General features: G+C 44.8%; 1 protein-coding gene across 7 annotated transcripts in view; it reads left to right on the top strand.

Moving 5' to 3' along the window:
• The window catches only part of ZNF385D (zinc finger protein 385D), a 1,091,058-nt gene that overhangs the window by 761,290 nt on the left and 312,890 nt on the right, over positions 1-16,878 (top strand). The window contains exon 1 of one of the 7 annotated variants that reach the window (XM_030876339.2): positions 340-684. The exons of 5 other annotated variants lie outside the window; for them this stretch is intronic. In XM_030876339.2, coding sequence (XP_030732199.1) covers positions 663-684 — 22 coding nt within the window. In that variant the 5' untranslated portion in view covers positions 340-662. Of the gene's footprint in view, positions 1-339; positions 685-1,370; positions 1,521-16,878 lie in introns of those variants that run through there. One more of the 7 variants, XM_060298645.1, reaches the window with a different exon arrangement.

Genomic DNA, 16,878 nt, shown 5'->3' with positions numbered 1-16,878 from the left:
TGCCTTTTAAACTTGGGAGGGGAGACTCAGTTGGGGCGGGGATGCTGCCATTCGCGGGAGGGGCGGGATAAAAGTGTGTCTAATGACACGTCAGTGACAGAAGTCGCCTTAACCCTGTCCCCTCCCGCCCCCCCCCCCCGGCGGTGAATTTCTCCCCCCGTGCGCGCCTCAGTGGCTCTGGAGACCCTTCTCTCTTTAAGACAGCCTCCCGCGCCCCTCACTCCGCCCCCTCCCAGGTCTCTGGGCTCGTCAACGCTTCCCGAGCACCATGGTTGGTCCAGGCAGGCAATCGGAGCACCTCCCGGAGCCGCGGCGAACCGGGGGTGGGGTGGGGTGGAGTGTGGGGGGGGTCTGTTTGTAGTACTCTCAGTCCTGATGTCACAGGCGCAGCAAGGACATCGCAAGGAGGAGTCGGATTACAGTAAGGATGGGCAGTGCAGCAGGCAGCCCGAGTGCACGCTCCAGCCGCCGGGGACCGTAGCCCGGGAAAGGCGGCCCGCGAGGCGCTCATCCCGCGGCGGAGGCGGCACGCTCGGCGCCCCTGCTCTCCACGCCGGGGACGTTTCCGCCGAATGTAGCATGAAACGGGTTGGCTCTGCGCGGCAGCCCTGGGTGCGAGCTGATGCTGAAGACGCCGCGGTGGGGTTCCGGCTGTCTGATTAATGAGAAGCATAATGTATTTTGGTGAGTGTTCACGCTGATGATGTCATGCTGAGGGTGCCCAGCTCTTCATCAGGGCAGACAAGCCCTTTCGAAAATCTCGGGAAAGCCTCGAGAATCTATTCCAGTAAACCTACCTTCAGCAGGCAACTGGAGGACCCAGCTGGTGCAGCCCTAGGAGCTTCCTTTGTGCTACGATCGGGGCTGTTTGTTAGTCGTAGAGGAGTTGAAGTTGGAAAAGGAAAGGGGCAGGGGTGAAGGTGGCTAAACTTTGCCTTGATTTGTGTGATGAAGTTGATTTTTTTTTTTAGCTAGGTGAGGAAGGAGAAATGGTGCGGCGTGGGAAAGTCATGGGCAAACTCAATGGAATGTAAAAGTTCTGTACTGTGGACGCTGTGGAAGCTTAGTCAATATCTACGGTTCATTAAGCATTTTGGTTTTCCCCTAATTCTGAGGCAGAAAGGGAGAGAAAACATTCTTTGGTGTGCGGTGCTTGGACAGCTGAGAGCACCCTTCCACAGCATCCCAGTTTTCCATCCAGCTAGAGCATCCTGGCACAAAATGCATATTATTTTAAACCTTTAGAGATCTCGGAGCTGTTAAATGTTTGTGCAGTTTAGTTGCGTGCCGTGGTGGAAACCTCCCTTAGGTTTTCTGCGGAGCTGCCTGCCCTTCCAGAAAACACGTTGAGGCTTAGATCTGGGCTCTTAGTGGAGCAGTGTAAGTGGGCTGGGAGCTGCACATTTGCACTGTAACGCTGCAACTTACTGATGGGGAGAAGGCAAAACCCTTCCCTAAATACGAAGCCAAGGATTAGACGGAATATCCTTTCCTCCTCCCTGAAGTTATGCTTTCCTTCTGTAAGTTTCATCCCGCATCATCACCTAAGGGCAGCTCTCTGATATTAAAAGGTTTGTGAGAGCAGCTGAAGAGGGTTCCATGATGCAAATGCTCTGGGTGATCAGTTGCCTTGCTTGGAAATATGTAAGCTAGAGTCATTTTTCAATTAAAGAGGTATTTCGAGAAACTTGGGGCAGTATTAGTTTCTCGGTTGTTTATTGCTGTGCGTACTGTTTGCTTTGTTTTGTTCGCTCGAGCCTTTGAAACGTTTGCCAAAGTATGCAGAAGCTGAGTGCTTTTTAGTTGTCTTGACAGCAGTTTTGATTTCCCTTTAATTTGCGTCATGTTAGAAAAGAAGTCTTAAAAATAACTAAAATCGATTTTAAAGAAAGGCTCCTCATTTGAGAGACACATTTAAGCAGAATCCAGAGTTAACACTCTTTCCAGGGGGTAGTGATAGAGGTGGTAAGCGTGTGAATTGACAATTCATAAAATAGCAAGTGTTTATTGTGAATGTTTTTGACACGCTCAAAAGCTTGTAAAGATAATATGCCTTTTGGACAAAATCACATTTCAGCATCTGTACTGGTATTTGAGAGATGGAAAGGAAGATTTTAATTTTAGCTTAAGTTTTCAACCTCTTGCAACAATGCCTAAGGTGATGGTGGTGAGGATGTAGTGTTAACCAGAGCAGTGGTGTAAAAGTACTGGTCCAGAGGCCATCCGTGCTGTACTGGATTTTCCTGTGTCTCTTGGAGAAATATTCACTGGGCTAGCTCGTATTATTAACTGCATGCTAGTCCAGCCGTTTTGTAAAGCAGGGTGATTCACAGGGCAATTAGTTTCACTGTGTAATGCAAGTTTTTAATAGCACACATTGAAATATGATGTCCTGCTTCAGATGAAACTATACTCTTTTAAAGGCAAGGCTAAAGTTGCCCTCTGTGTCATGAGCACGGTTCGGTCTTACCATAATTCCGGCGTGAGATACGATTTTATATTCTCGGAGGAAATCGTGTGTATTTAGGAATGCTGTTTCTTTCAGGTTCTGTTATGCAGCCCCTCGCTCAAGCTGTTTGGCATCCAGAGCTCTGGGAGCCCACCTGTCTCTCATAAAATGTGTGGTCCACGATCTAGGGTCAGAATTGACAATATGACCCAGGCCTGTTAAGATTCAACAGCATTTTAATGTTGCAAATCCTTAACAGTATGTATGTCTGTGTGTATGTACGTAGGCACATACGTGTATTTATGTGTGTGTAGCTATTTCAGGTAATTTTTTCAAAACAGTGCTTTCACTTTGCAGTTTGGTCACCCGTGACTTTCTTCTTCATATTTGAACTGCAGAGGGTTTATCAGGTCAGGGAGAACAGGGACAAAAGGAAAGCAGGGCTGAATTCTTGGGCTTTTTCTGGTGATTTGCGGGAATGGGGTAGAGGTGTCAGAAGTCTTTTATTTGTGTCCCCAGCAGGGAGTGATGGAGAGCATGGTGTTGCTCTAACACCCTGGGAATTGATATGCAAGGAGGGTATTTACTTCCCTTGTAAATAATCTAATTTGTCAGTTTTGCTCGCTTGCTACACCTTTCAAGTTTAACTGAAGACTCATTGCCTGGACAGACTGGCCCAGCCTCTGCTTCTCTGTAGACCCTTTCCCCTTAGGGGCTGGACACTGTGACCCTGTCCTTTCTCAGTTGGAGTCAGCTGTGTGTGTGCAAGTTGGTGGAATAAGTAATAATTCCAGTTCTCCAGAATAACTCGTGTTTTGAGTGTGCTGTCTCAGACTCACGAGGCTAATGGACCCTTTTAATGACTTAAGCCTCACTCTTATCTCCCACTGAAATTTTAGTGCAGTGTTTTCAATAATTGTTCATCTGCACTTACTGCACAGTAATTTAAGAGTTTGCTGTTCAGTCACCGTGGATACGTTTGTTACTTATTCTGTCGATCTCGCTTTCATTACTTGGAGTTAAGAATCAGGTTCACACGAGAGAAAGAAGAGAGGAGAAATCCCAGCAAGCAACCTGATTGGGATTTATTGTAAAAGCAAGGGAAAATCATAAAGACTTGTGAAGTTACCCTCTCCACCCTCAGGAATATTTGACAGACTTAAAAATGGCGTGTGCCGAGGATGAAGAACCGTTAACAATTGATCCAGAAATAGAGAGTTCCCTAGTGGTCCAGTGGTTAGGACTCTGCGCTTTCACTGCCGAGGGCCCGGGTTCAATCCCGGGTTGGGGAACTAAGATCCCACATGTGGCAAAAAAAAAAAAAAAAGTAGTATTATGATCCCCGGTTTGCAAATGAGACCTAGAGATAATAAATAAGAAAATAAATTTTAAAAAAATTGATCCGCAAATAACAACAAGCAGCTGGGAGACTTCTCACTGGATGAAGGGAGCGGTCCTGGCTGGCTGTGAGTACAGCAGACCTGCCCCATGCCACCTGGTTACAGTTGGGTCAGGGGACAGTGCTGGCATGAAGGGCAGGTGCATCCCGGCAGAAGGCTGTAACCAGGTACTGTCTCCAGTATGTCTGAATCATCTTCCCCTTCCATCTGGCTTCACACATTTCTCCACTGCTGGAGTGAGGAATGGCTGCCCGTGGTCCTGCCAACCTCACAAACTGTCCACAGTTTGCCAGAGAGGTGTCATGTCACAGCCCTTTGCCATCAGGAGAGAAAATGGGAGCCTGATGGCACTGAGGAAATTCGATGTGCCCGAAAATCAACCAGATGGAGATTCTGGGGTACTTACAGCCAAGCAGGGGCGAGGGCTTGCTCCCTGAGAATCCTGCTGCAAAAAGAAAGGCTGCATCTTAAACAAATGAGTAGAACTTGAGACAAACAGTAGAGCTCCCTCTCAATGCTACTATTCATGGCATATTCATTAAACCTGGAGAAAAGGGCGAGCAAAATTTACAAAGTGCGAATGAGCCGTTCAAGTGCAGCGTGGTGCTAATTGTGAATCAGCTGTCTTCCTTAAAATGCCTTAGAAAAACCTGAAAAAGACTTAGCGCTGTGCATATCATAACAAGAAATACTTGATGGAGGAAGCTTTTAATACAACCCTTAGAAAAAAAGATCTCGTAGGAAAATTCTAGACCAGCAGCCTATTCCCCTGCCTATAATAGACACGTTTATACATTGTCATAGGAAGGACTTTGTTTTTCCGCTGGGATGTTTAGAACATTCTCCAGTCAGCGTTTACACTTTTGGTTGTGTTAGAAAAGCAGTTAGGCGGCAAGGCTACAAGGAAGGAAATGAGCAGAAAACAGCAGGCAGCAGAGAAAAACATTCCTCTTTGTGTGTGTGTTTTCAGTGGAAACATTTAACTCATCCTAATTAGTTGGTACTAGGTGATCTGTTATGGGGAATTAGGTCTACTTGAGTCCCTCAGGCACTCTGGACGTGTTTCTATTTCCCCGAGGTTGCCAGCGGGAGAGAATAATTCAGGAAGGAATTTGTTCGTCCAGGTTACCCTTTTTGAAGTTTGAAGTCATTACCATTGTGTGTTATTACAAATTAATCTAAATGACATGCAATCAATTACTACATAACAGGGATGGCGGATGTGACAGGTGAATATTGTCAGAAAGCATCAGATGCAGGAAACTGAAATCTAAGAGAACCCTCTCAAGACATTTCTCTTTCAGATTCATAGGAATTTCTCATTTTCGGGAACCAAATTCCAAGGATGATCAAAATGTCAGGAACATGGATTCTTTAATTAGGACCCTTAAATTTTGAGCTAAGTTTTTCTTCTTTTTTAAAGGGCCTTCTTAGTTGCTGTAATTACATGGAAACGAGATGAGTTTATTTAAGGGACAAGTACCAAAATTCATGAGATAATGACGACTTGCAAAGTTACCCTTTTGTGGGTGGCATAATTGTTCCAAAAAACAAGTGAAAAATTTAAATTAGTGTTTTCTGACTTCCACTGCAGAATATTTGGTCACAGCTGCTTTTGACTGAAATCTCCCTTGATAAGACCAGGTGTGTTGGCTAGAATATATGTGTGCGTGTGTGTGTGCGTGTGCGTGTTTGTGTGAGTGTAACACTGGATCCTAAAACAGTGCCTTGTTATATAAATACCCAAATTTTATTTCTCATTCACATCTTTTGTATATTCGTAAATCTTTTCACATCATTTGAAAGGTAAAACTTTAAGTATTGATTTTATCAACGATTCTATACCTTAGAGGTTTTTAAAGTCAAGTCATGAGGATAATTTTCAAGGCTTTTCCTGCTTAAGAAAGAGGGATGCTTGTATAAGCAGGAAACTATTTCGACTTTGACCTTGAGAAAGAGCTGTTTCCATCTGTATTACACTATGAAAAGCATGTCAAAAAACAACAAAGGTCATAGTCACTGCCCTCTCTGTCTCTCTTTAAAGAAGTCATTATATATCATTTCCCACAAAGATTAGTTTTGCAACAGAATTTCACACATGATTGGTGGCATTAAGAGAAAATACAGCATAAGAGGTGGCTAGAAATATCAAAGCTTAAAGTGGCTGAGATCACGCTTGAACCAAATTGCTAGGGTTGAAAATAGGAAGACGCTTTGCTCTGTTGTCCCGTTAAAATCGTTATAAAGCAGCTGGAAGTCAGCCTTCTTTGAATGTGAGCTCCAGGTTTGCACAGCCTTTAAAACTGAAGGCATTTCCGTGAATCCCTCTGGATTCTGACAACTGAAATGCATATGAACTTGTATCATAGCACTGAATGGAATGAACTGAACCCCTTCTTCTTCTTTATGTTTTTTTTTTTTTTTTTTCTGCCCACTTGCAGTAATCGCTTTTCTGTAAGTAGGGAGGAGGGAGAAAAGTTACCTGGGCCAAGGTCAGAGGGGAAATGGGCAGCAGCAGCATTTGGTGCTCTGAGCAATGCTGTTTGCCCCAAAGTACAGCGGTGCCTGGTGGGAGTTGGGGACTGGGGGGCAGCGATGGGGCTAGGGGCTGAGAGTTCTTCCAATGCATGAGCGTTGGTTAATCTCAGGTGTCCTTAGCACCCCGCTCAGCTCAGTGCCAGGCACATAGGCACTTACAAATAGGTGTTGAAACTGCAAGATGAAATGGGTGTTGGAGATCAGAGAGGAAGGGAATCCAGTTCCTCAGCGGATCCAGAATGCTGACGTTCCCTAGCAAAACTGGTGAATGTGAGTTGACAAGAGAAACACGCCTCTTTGCTCCTGGAAGAGTAGCTGCTTCTTTTTGTTTGTTTTCCAAGTGTCGAAGTCAGGACGCGCCCTTAGATATTAGATATTTAAATAAATGTAAGAAATTCCACAACCTTTTTTTCTGTTTCACTTTACTTCTTGCTTCCTAGAACTCTGCAGTGTAAAAGGAGAGGGACAAAGCTATAGAATATTAAGACTAATGTTGGAAAATGTCGGAAGGACACGTAAAATCGTAAGATGGGAGAATTGCACTTGGTTTCGATCCACCTGGTCACAACGTCAGTTCTCAGCTGCACTTGGCTTCTGTGCCTTTATCCCAGATGTTGGCATTTTCTGTGTCTTCACTCCAGATGTTGGCTTTCTCTGGCCATGAGGCTGGGATAGGCAGGAACCACCTTATGTACAAGTAGCCGGAAATGCTCAGCACGGCCACCAATCTCGAAAATTGCCATTTGTTAAGGCTGCGCAAAACTGCTGTTTGCAAGGCTTTTGTAAAGTTGTTCTTCACACGTACCTTTTTCATATTAATGCATTTTGCTGACGAAGGGAAGCAGTTGCGGCAGATTGCTCTGAGGATAAAAACGCAGTCATGAATGTAAACGTACTTTGATAAACATGATCCTTGTAGAGCAATTTGTATTTTTTAAAATGCATCTACATTATTATTTTTTATTCTCAAAATGACCCATTGTAGGAGGTAGACAAAATATAATTATTCCTCTTTTTAGACGAGGAATCTGAGCTTCAGATGGCTGAAACAACTTTCTCAAGGTCACACATCTAGTAAAAGTTAAGGCCAAGACTCCAATTCAGTGCTTTGAGGCTTATTTCAGTGCCCTTTACTCTTTATAGCAGAGCGTAGGGAGATATTTTTTATGAAAGGAAGATTCTTTGTAATAATAATGCTAGAAAGAATATTCTAGCTGATAGCTAAAGAAATAAATAAAAATGGTTGAGGTCTAAGACGGATGTGTGTTTTGACTTTGTGGAATCACAATTGATAACAGAAGTCTGAATCGAATCCATACTTTTATTATTCTGCCTTGTTTTTTCACATCAAATAATAATCATAAAAAATCTAATTAAAAGGCATGAATTGGGCTTCCCTGGTGGCGCAGTGGTTGAGAGTCCCCCTGCCGATGCAGGGGACGCGGGTTCGTGCCCCGGTCCGGGAAGATCCCAAGTGCCGCGGAGCGGCTGGGCCCGTGAGCCATGGCCGCTGAGCCTGCGCGTCCGGAGCCTGTGCTCCGCAACGGGAGAGGCCACAACAACAGCAAGAGGCCCGCGAACCCAAAAGTTTTTCCAAAGCATCGTTAGGTATTAAGGCTTGTATTAATTATGTGTTACGTATACCTGCTGTTTCACTATTTAACTCAATGCTTGTAAAAACAATGCAAGTCATTTGTATTACAGACTTTGATATTTACAACATTATCTCCAGTATTTGTTCAAGAAGGGAGTCCCAGCCTGGTCTTTATTTCATGACCGATAAAGAAGTAAAAACAACCTAGTTAGAATCTCAGCCGTTCCACTTATTGGCTCTGTATTCTTGGGCAAGTCACCTCACATTTTGATATCCAGGTTTTTCTGTGAAAGGAGAATAATGATAATGTGTTTTCCACAGTTGTCTTCTGAGGACTAAACTATACAAGGCATATAACACTGCCAAGCCCCAGGAAGTCCATGGTGAGCCATCAGTAAAATTTGATTCTTTCTTGATTTTTCCCTCTATATCCAACCCAGTATACAAATATGTAAAAATTTTTAAAAGTGATGATATCTTTTGGGGTCAAACCAGAAAACAGGAACCATGTCAGCTAATTCACAAAGAAGGACTTTAATGCAGGTCATTAGTTATGTGGGTGATGGAGGAGCTGAGATGCCCCATGAGGGGTGCAGAGGCAACCCAGAGATTAGCAATAGCAAGAAACTGGTAGTGTAAGATGGAGAGAGACGAGATGTGGTCCTGGAGGCCGGGACCCAGGGCCTCCTGGTAGGAGCTGGAATCGCGGCAGGCCTAAGACACTGAGGATGGAAGGATTCAGCCTCAGGCACAGAGGGAGATGGAGAAACACCCTGCCTTCTCCCTTGCGCCCACCCTCCAGTGCATAGCCTCTGCCTCTCATTGGTGGAATCCAGCCAGAGGGCACCAACAGGGCAGTTGGGCAGTGCAACCTGCACATGTCAGCACCTGGGCAGTCCAAAGTTTGAGAGACAGATCTCAGGGCAAATTGGCCACAGACCCGGAGGGAGATCTTACAACTGATATAAGTAGCACTTTATTTTTTAATTTTTTTTTTGCGGTACGCGGGCCTCTCACCGTTGTGGCCTCTCCCGGTGCAGAGCACAGGCTCCGGACGCGCAGGGTCAGCGGCCATGGCTCACGGGCCCAGCCGCTCCGCGGCATGTGGGATCTTCCCGGACCGGGGCACGAACCCGTGTCCCCTGCATCGGCAGGCGGGCTCCCAACCACTGCGCCACCAGGGAAGCCCTAAGTAGCACTTTAAATATCTCAGTTATCAGTGAGAGGTTTTCTCGGGGGAGATGCAGGTAGGAGGGAAAGAAATATAGGTGAAGAGCTTTCAGGAACTCCTCACCAATCCTCCCCGGTCAAGTTCCCACTTTGTCACTTTCTGGTAGTGTGACATTGGACACGTTAGTGAATCTCTCTGTGTCAATTTTTCCCTTTATACGATGGGTTAAAGGGTCTCTCTGACAGAGAGATTCAATCAGAGGTTGAAACAAACTTCATAATCTGCAAAGCACCATAGGAATTGGCCTTGTTATGAGGATGTGAAAACCAAGTGCGTTAGAAAGAAAAGAGTGGATTTTGAAAACATGACCATTTGGAAATATATGTCCAGCGATGCAGCTTAGCATCCCTGTGGAGGTATCTGAGTGCACTGAGAAAGGGGGCATTTGGTTACCTCCTCAAATAGCCCCTGGTACTTTGGGATTAGATGTACCGCCCAGGCCACTTCTAATCTTTTATTTGTCATTATTCTATAACGAAGGGAAATGGCAGAAGCAGAGGCAGAATAGAGAAATGATCAGGGCAGGAAACCTCCATAAAGACTCCATGCCCCATATTCCTTCCTTCCCAAGACTCTAATGGGGACAGACACATTGAAAGCTGAGGGAGTTTATTAACAGTTGCTTGGGAAGGAAAGAGGGATTTGGTATCGATTTTTATCTATCCTTCTGTGTGTTGCTCGACTTTTAAACACTGATTTCTTTGTCTGACTGGCTGTGCTATTAAAAAAAAAAACTTTCTGCCCTTCCTGTATGGAATTATTAGCATCTCTCTCAAAGCCTGCTTCTCAAGCTCTGCGACAGTTTATAATTTATGGTGCCCTTGTTGTGAGGCAACGCGGAGGTTACTGACAGGGAGTGATGCCCTTGCCGTGCTCAATCCGGAAGCCACGTGATCACTGCCATGTGTTTCCATTAGCTGCCCCAGGAACGGCGGGCTGTAAATTACAGTTTTATGGGGATACGCAGGAGCCATGTCCTAAGGAAGCTCTATCAGTTAAATGGTGCATTCGAGGTAGATTGCTCAGAATTTTTCTTTTTCCTTAAAAAAAACAGAGTTGTGTAAGATCCTGAATACTAACCTTCTGGTACATTAGTTTGTTTTGGGAACGTTTATTTTTTTAATATCTTCATTGGAGTATAATTACTTTACAGTGGTGTGTTAGTTTCTGCTTTATAACAAAGTGAATCAGCTATACATATACATATGTCCCCATATCTCCTCCCTTTTGTGTCTCCCTCCCACCCTCCCTATCCCTCCCCTCTAGATGGACACAAAGCACCGAGCTGATCTCCCTGTGCTATGCGGCTGCTTCCCACTAGCTATCTATTTTACGCTTGGTAGTGTATATATGTCCATGCCACTCTCTCACTTCGTCCTACCTTATTACCCTTCCCCCTCCCCATGTCCTCAAGTCCATTCTCTACGTCTGTGTCTTTATTCCTGTCCTGCGGCTAGGTTCTTCATAACCATTTTTTTCCCTTATTTTTAGATTCCATATATATGTGTTAGCACACAGTATTTGTTTTTCTCTTTCTGACTTACTTCACTCTGTAGGACAGACTCTAGGTCCATCCACCTCACTACAAATAACTCAATTTCATTTCTTTTTATTGCTGAGTAATATTCCATTGTATATATGTGCCACATCTTTTTATACATTCATCTGTCGATGGACACTTAGGTTGCTTCCATGTCCTGTACTGTAAATAGAGCTGCAATGAACATTGTGGTACATGACTCTTTTTGTGTGTGTGTGTGTGTGTGTGCGTGATACGCGGGCCTCTCACATTTGTGGCCTCTCCCGTTGCCGAGCACAGGCTCCAGACACGCAGGCTCAGCGGCCATGGCTCATGGGCCCAGCTGTTCCGTGGCATGTGGAATCTTCCCGGACCGGGGCATGAACCCGTGTCCCCTGCACTGGCAGGGGGATTCTCATCCACTGTGCCACCAGGGAAGCCCCACACGACTCTTTTTGAATTACGGTTTTCTCAGGGTCTATGCCCAGTAGTGGGATTGCTGAGTTGTATGGAAGTTCTGTTTTTAGTTTTTTAAGGAACCTCCATACTGTTCTCCATAGTGGCTGTATCAATTTACATTCCCACCAACAGTGCAAGAGGGTTCCCTTTTCTCCACACACCCTCTCCAGCATTTATTGTGTGTAGATTTTTTGTGTGTGTGTGTGATATGCGGGCCTCTCACTGTTGTGGCCTCTCCTGTTGCGGAGCACAGGCTCAGCGGCCATGGCTCACGGGCCCAGCCGCTCCGCGGCATTTGGAATCTTCCTGGACCGGGGCACGAGCGCGTGTCCCCTGCATTGGCAGGCGGACTCTCACTGCGCCACCAGGGAAGCCCTGTTTGTAGATTTTTTGATGATGGCCATTCTGACTGGTGTGAGGTGATACCTCATTGTGGTTTTGATTTGCATTTCTCTAATGATTATTGATGTTGAGCATCCTTTCATGGGTTTGTTGGCTATCTGTATATCTTCTTTGGAGAAATGTCTATTTAGGTCTTCTGCCCATTTTTGGATTGGGTTGTTTGTTTTTTTGTTATTGTGCTGCCTGAGCTGCTTATAAACTTTGGAGATTAATCCTTTGGCAGTTGCTTCATTGGCAAATATTTTCTCCCATTCTGAGGGTTGTCTTTTGGTCTTGTTTATGGTTTCCCTTGCTGTGCAAAAGCTTTTAAGTTTCATTAGGTCCCATTTGTTTATTTTTGTTTTTATTTCCATTGCTCTAGGAGGTGGGTCAAAAAGTATCTTGCTGTGATTTATGTCATAGAGTGCTCTGCCTATGGTTTCCTATAAGAGCTTTGTAGTGTCTGGCCTTACATTTAGGTCTCTAATCCATTTTGAGTTTATTTTTGTGTATGGTGTTAGGGAGTGTTCAAATTTCCTTCTTTTACATGTAGCTGTCCAGTTTTCCCAGCACCACTTATTGAAGAGGCTGTCTTTTCTCCATTGTATATTCTTGCCTCCTTTATCAAAAATAAGGTAACCATATGTGCATGGGTTTATCTCTGGGCTTTCTATCCTGTTCCATTGATCTATCTTTCTGTTTTTGTGCCAGTACCATACTGTCTTGATTACTGTAGCTTTGTAGTATAGTTTGAAGTCAGGGAGCCTGATTCCTCCAGCTCCGTTTTTCTTTCTCAAATTGCTTTGGCTATTTGGGGTCTTTTGTGTTTCCATACAAATTGTGATATTTTTTGTTCTAGTTCTGTGAAAAATGCTATTTGTAGTTTGATAGAGATTGCATTGAATCTGTAGATTGCTTTGGGTAGTAGAGTCATTTTCACAATATTGATCCTTCCAATCCAAGTACATGGTATATCTCTCCATCTATTTGTATCGTGTTTAATTTCTTTCATCAGTGTCTTATAGTTTTCTGCATACAGGTCTTTTGTCTCCTTAGGTAGGTTTATTCCTAGGTATTTTATTCTTTTTGTTGCAGTGGTAAATGAGAGTGTTTCCTTAATTTCTCTTTCAGATTTTTCATCATTAGTGTATAGGAATGCAAGAGATTTCTCTGGATTAATTTTGTATCCTGCTACTTTACCAAATTCATTGATTAGCTCTAGTAGTTGGCAGTGTTGCCTGCTTTTTCCTAACTTTAGAAGGCTTAATAGGGGAGTTCCCTGGTGATCCAGTGGTTAGCATTCCAGGCTTTCACTGCCAAGGACTGGGTTCAATCCCTGGGCAGGGAACTGAGATCCCACAAGCTGTGTGGTATGGCCAAAATAAGTGAAATAAAATGAAATCAAACGCTTAATAATAAGAACATCACTGTGAGAAGCCCAAGCCATGGACTTTACGGACCTCTTGGTTTCCTTAGAGAATTCGTCAGCTCCCGTTTGTGGAGAGCAGAGCTGGTGCTGACAGGCGATGCGGCACCACTGACTGAAGAGCAGAATTTAGCAGAGCCGGGATGTCTGTCTTTGTCCCAGATGCTGGCATGAGTAACTTCATCAGCCCCTCACCATCATCCCTAAGAGGAAGGCCAGTGGGTCTAAATCCTGGCTGCACAAAGGAATCCCCTGGAGAACTCTGAAATGATGCTACCATCAAGGGCCAGGGCACTCTGATTAAATCCACTTCTCTGAGCTGGAGCCCAGGCATCTGCATTTCTTTTAAAACGCCTCAGTTGATTCTGAAGGACAGCCAGCTTGAGAACCACCGGGACGGGTGACTTGAACCCACTTTACTGAGTGCACCCTGTGACCCAGGAGTCCCCACTTGCTGGGTCACTCAGGCAGTGGGTCAGGACTCCAACCTAGGTCAGTCTGAGCCCAAAGCTTATGTTCTTTCGTCTCAACACACTGCTTACCTTGAGGGAAATCAGTCCATGGCATGAAGTCTGGACCTGATTGCAAGCTGCTTTGTGCTGCCCCGCCCACTCCCTGCCTCAGTTTATAGACTGGAAGTCCCTAGGGAGGAGCCCTCCTCCCCTGTCCTTGGGACCCTTTATAGAGCTGGCACCCAAAAGAGATTCATGCCGTGCAAGTTGATTTAGGATCACAGTGGGATGGTTCTGGAAAGGATTTTAGAACTGTGCTTCTCAAAATTTAATGTTCATACAAATCCCCAGAGGATCGTATTAGAACACAGGTCTTGGTTCAGTAGGTCTGGGGTGTGGCCTGGGATTCTGCCTTTCAATGAGCTCCCAGGAGATGTCTGTGCTGCTGGCCCACTGAACACACTTTAAGTAGGGAATCTTTAGCGATCATTTAGCTGACCTGCGGCTTTCTGCTGACATGGAAAATCTGGTCTAAGTCTCCAACCTCTGTTCCTCTGTTTCTGTTGTACAAGATACTGAATGGTCCACAGTTAGAGTTCAACTTAGGGTGACTAACCATCTCACTTCTGCCTGAGACTGAGGGGTTCCCCAGGACGTGGGACTTTGGGTGCTGAAATGAAGTCTCGTGAGGACGGGGATGAATTGTTCACCCTAGTTCCAGTAGCTCAAGTTCGAATCCTAGCTTCAGTGCTCAAGACCCAGCTCCCCACAGGGAACTCGGGCAAGTGACTTGCTTTCTTTGAGCCTCCATTTCGCTATCTGTGAAATAAGAATAATAAATGAAACTTCCTAGAATACTTATAAGGATTGACTTAGATGGTGTACGCAGAGCACTGGGCCTGCTGTTACTATATTCATCCTGACAAAACATTGACCTGACTCAGCACTCCCCTCCATCACTGAAAAGAAGAAACACCCCAAAGATCAAGTGTAAGTGGTCACGGATCATCTTTATTGCACCATCTCTGTACAGAGAGGGCAGCTTGTAAATTACCTCCTCCCCACAGATATGATGGACAAGCCGGGGTGAAGTCATTCGTCATTCAGCGTGCAGTTTGCCTACCCCGAATGTCAATACTAATGATTTTTGCTTGTTGTTTAGGGGAAGAGAGGCCTGGCTAAGGCTTGGCCACCTTGGGACACTGTGAGCTGGCCCCTTGTGTTCTGTTGACCTTGTTTATCCATTAGTGTTTCTCTGAGCGTTGTAACAGCTTATGAGGGCGGCCGCAGCTAATGATTGTTTTTCCATCTCCTGAGCCATCCTTGTCTTAACAATAGATAACCTTAAAACAACAGGCACACAAACAGACAAGGCAGCTTCCACTGAAATGCCCGTGCTCCGTTGGCCTCGTCTTGGGTGAAAGTGGCTGGCTTTGCCCGTCCTTACCTGGGAAAGCCGATTCACTCACCTGTCAAACGCCAGCCGCTTATCAGAGCACTTAGTCTGCCAAATATGTGACGATTATGTGAGAAGCAAAGTGCACTTTTGTGTTTCTACGAGGACTAGTAAGTAGGGCTGCTCCAAGCAGCAGATTATTCCACAGTAGTGGTTACCTGGCCTGAACCACTGCCTACTAGCATTTTAGACAAGAAAACAAATGAACAACAAAGCAGAGGCTACTCTTGCTTTCCTCGAGCATAAAATGTGACTGCAGGAAGGTTCCAACATGGTTGCACTTTTACTTATGAGCATCTTAAAGGCAAATTGGGAGATTTTTTTGTCTCTGGTCCCATCTCTGCTTGCTGTCGTCAGAGCTGCTGCCATTCTAACGTATGCTCTTTGACGTATGGAGTCAAAGTCTCCATTTCACAGACAGGAAAATAGAGGCCAAGTGCTTGGTGAATGCACGTATCTGGCGCTAGTGACGAGGCTTTGACCACAACTTACAAGCCAAGCCTCGATTTAGTGGCGTGAATTTGCAAAAATGGCCCCGAGCCTCAGCTTCCAAATCAGTAAATTGAGACAGTGATAACTCATCAGGCAGCCCTCTAACTACTAAAAATAGCTGAGGTTTATTACGTGCTTGGTCCCTGCCAACCACTGTTCTCAGGGTATGGCCTCCACCGCTCCTCCTAATGGCCTTGTTGGAAGAATGATCAGGGCCACTTTGCAGATGAGGAAACACGAGTACAGAGAGTGCAAGCAAAGAGGCAGCAGTAAGTGGCCGGGCTGGCTCAGACCCTGGCCACACTGTTTGGTGTGACCTTGAGTAAAACTCAGCCTCTGAAAGCCAGAGTCCGGGAGCACATCCTCTATATGCAGATAGATCATGGGTTTTTGAAGGAGGCAACAAACTAAAACGTGAACCAACACACAAGCGAAGAGCATCTCACCTTGTCTGCCAAGCAGCCACCTGCTGGTGGGCCTGAGACTGAGAGCAGGGAAAGATTCCGGCTCCCTTCCAGAAAGGGTAGGAGATAGGAAGTCTTGTTCATGGAACACGCAATGCTCCAAAGTCAAGGCTTACACAGACTGCAAATGGCGTTGATAGTTGGCCTCCCTGTGCAGGAGCGGTGCCTGGGGGCATGGCCTCTGTGTGTACGTGTTCCTGACACAGTGGCAACTCTCTTCCAAATGGAACAGCAATTTCTTTCTCACTGGCTTCTTCCTGGGCACATACAATGTGCCAGGTGTGAGGTGATCTTTTCTTATCAGATAACAATCCAAACTTTTGGGGGGTTCCCTAGAACACCAGGAACTGAGGGAGACCATGACATCTTTCTATACCTGCAATAGAATATTTTTACTTTTTGAAAAGGTAATGATACATGTACAGTTTTTGAAAGAGAATATTGTAGAAAGGCAAATAGTGAAAACGAAATCTTCTATCCCCACCCTAGTGCACTCTGTTTTATTCGAGAGACTGTATTCTACAGAAGGGGAATGGGGTGGATGAAGATGGTCCAGCTATAAGAGCAATACATCCCAGGGGTGCCATGTGCGGTGTGGTGACTATAGCTAACAATACTGTATAGTATATTTGAGAGTTCTAGGAAAGTACATCTTAAAAGTTCTCATCACAAGAAAAGAATTACAACTGTGTGAGGTGATGGATTTTAACTAGAGTTATTGTAGTATTATTCTCAATATATATACACATCAAATCATTATGTTGTACGTCTTCAATTTATACCATGTTATGTCAATTATATCTGAATAAAGCTGGAAAAATAAACTCTATGGAAGGGTATATGTTTACACCCCCCTCTTGTTTTTACATGGAATGGAAACATACCATGTCCCCTGTTTTTCATATTGCTTTATTCAGCATATATTGATGTTTCTATTTTTTTTTAATTTTATGGCTACACCATTTTCTAATTCAGGAACATACTGTGATTTATTTTCCTGGCCCTTTTAAAATAAAA

This window comes from Globicephala melas, chromosome 4 (genome assembly GCF_963455315.2).
Source record: "Globicephala melas chromosome 4, mGloMel1.2, whole genome shotgun sequence".
Taxonomy (NCBI): Eukaryota; Metazoa; Chordata; class Mammalia; order Artiodactyla; family Delphinidae; genus Globicephala; species Globicephala melas.
This window is presented reverse-complemented; position numbering and strand designations above follow the sequence as displayed.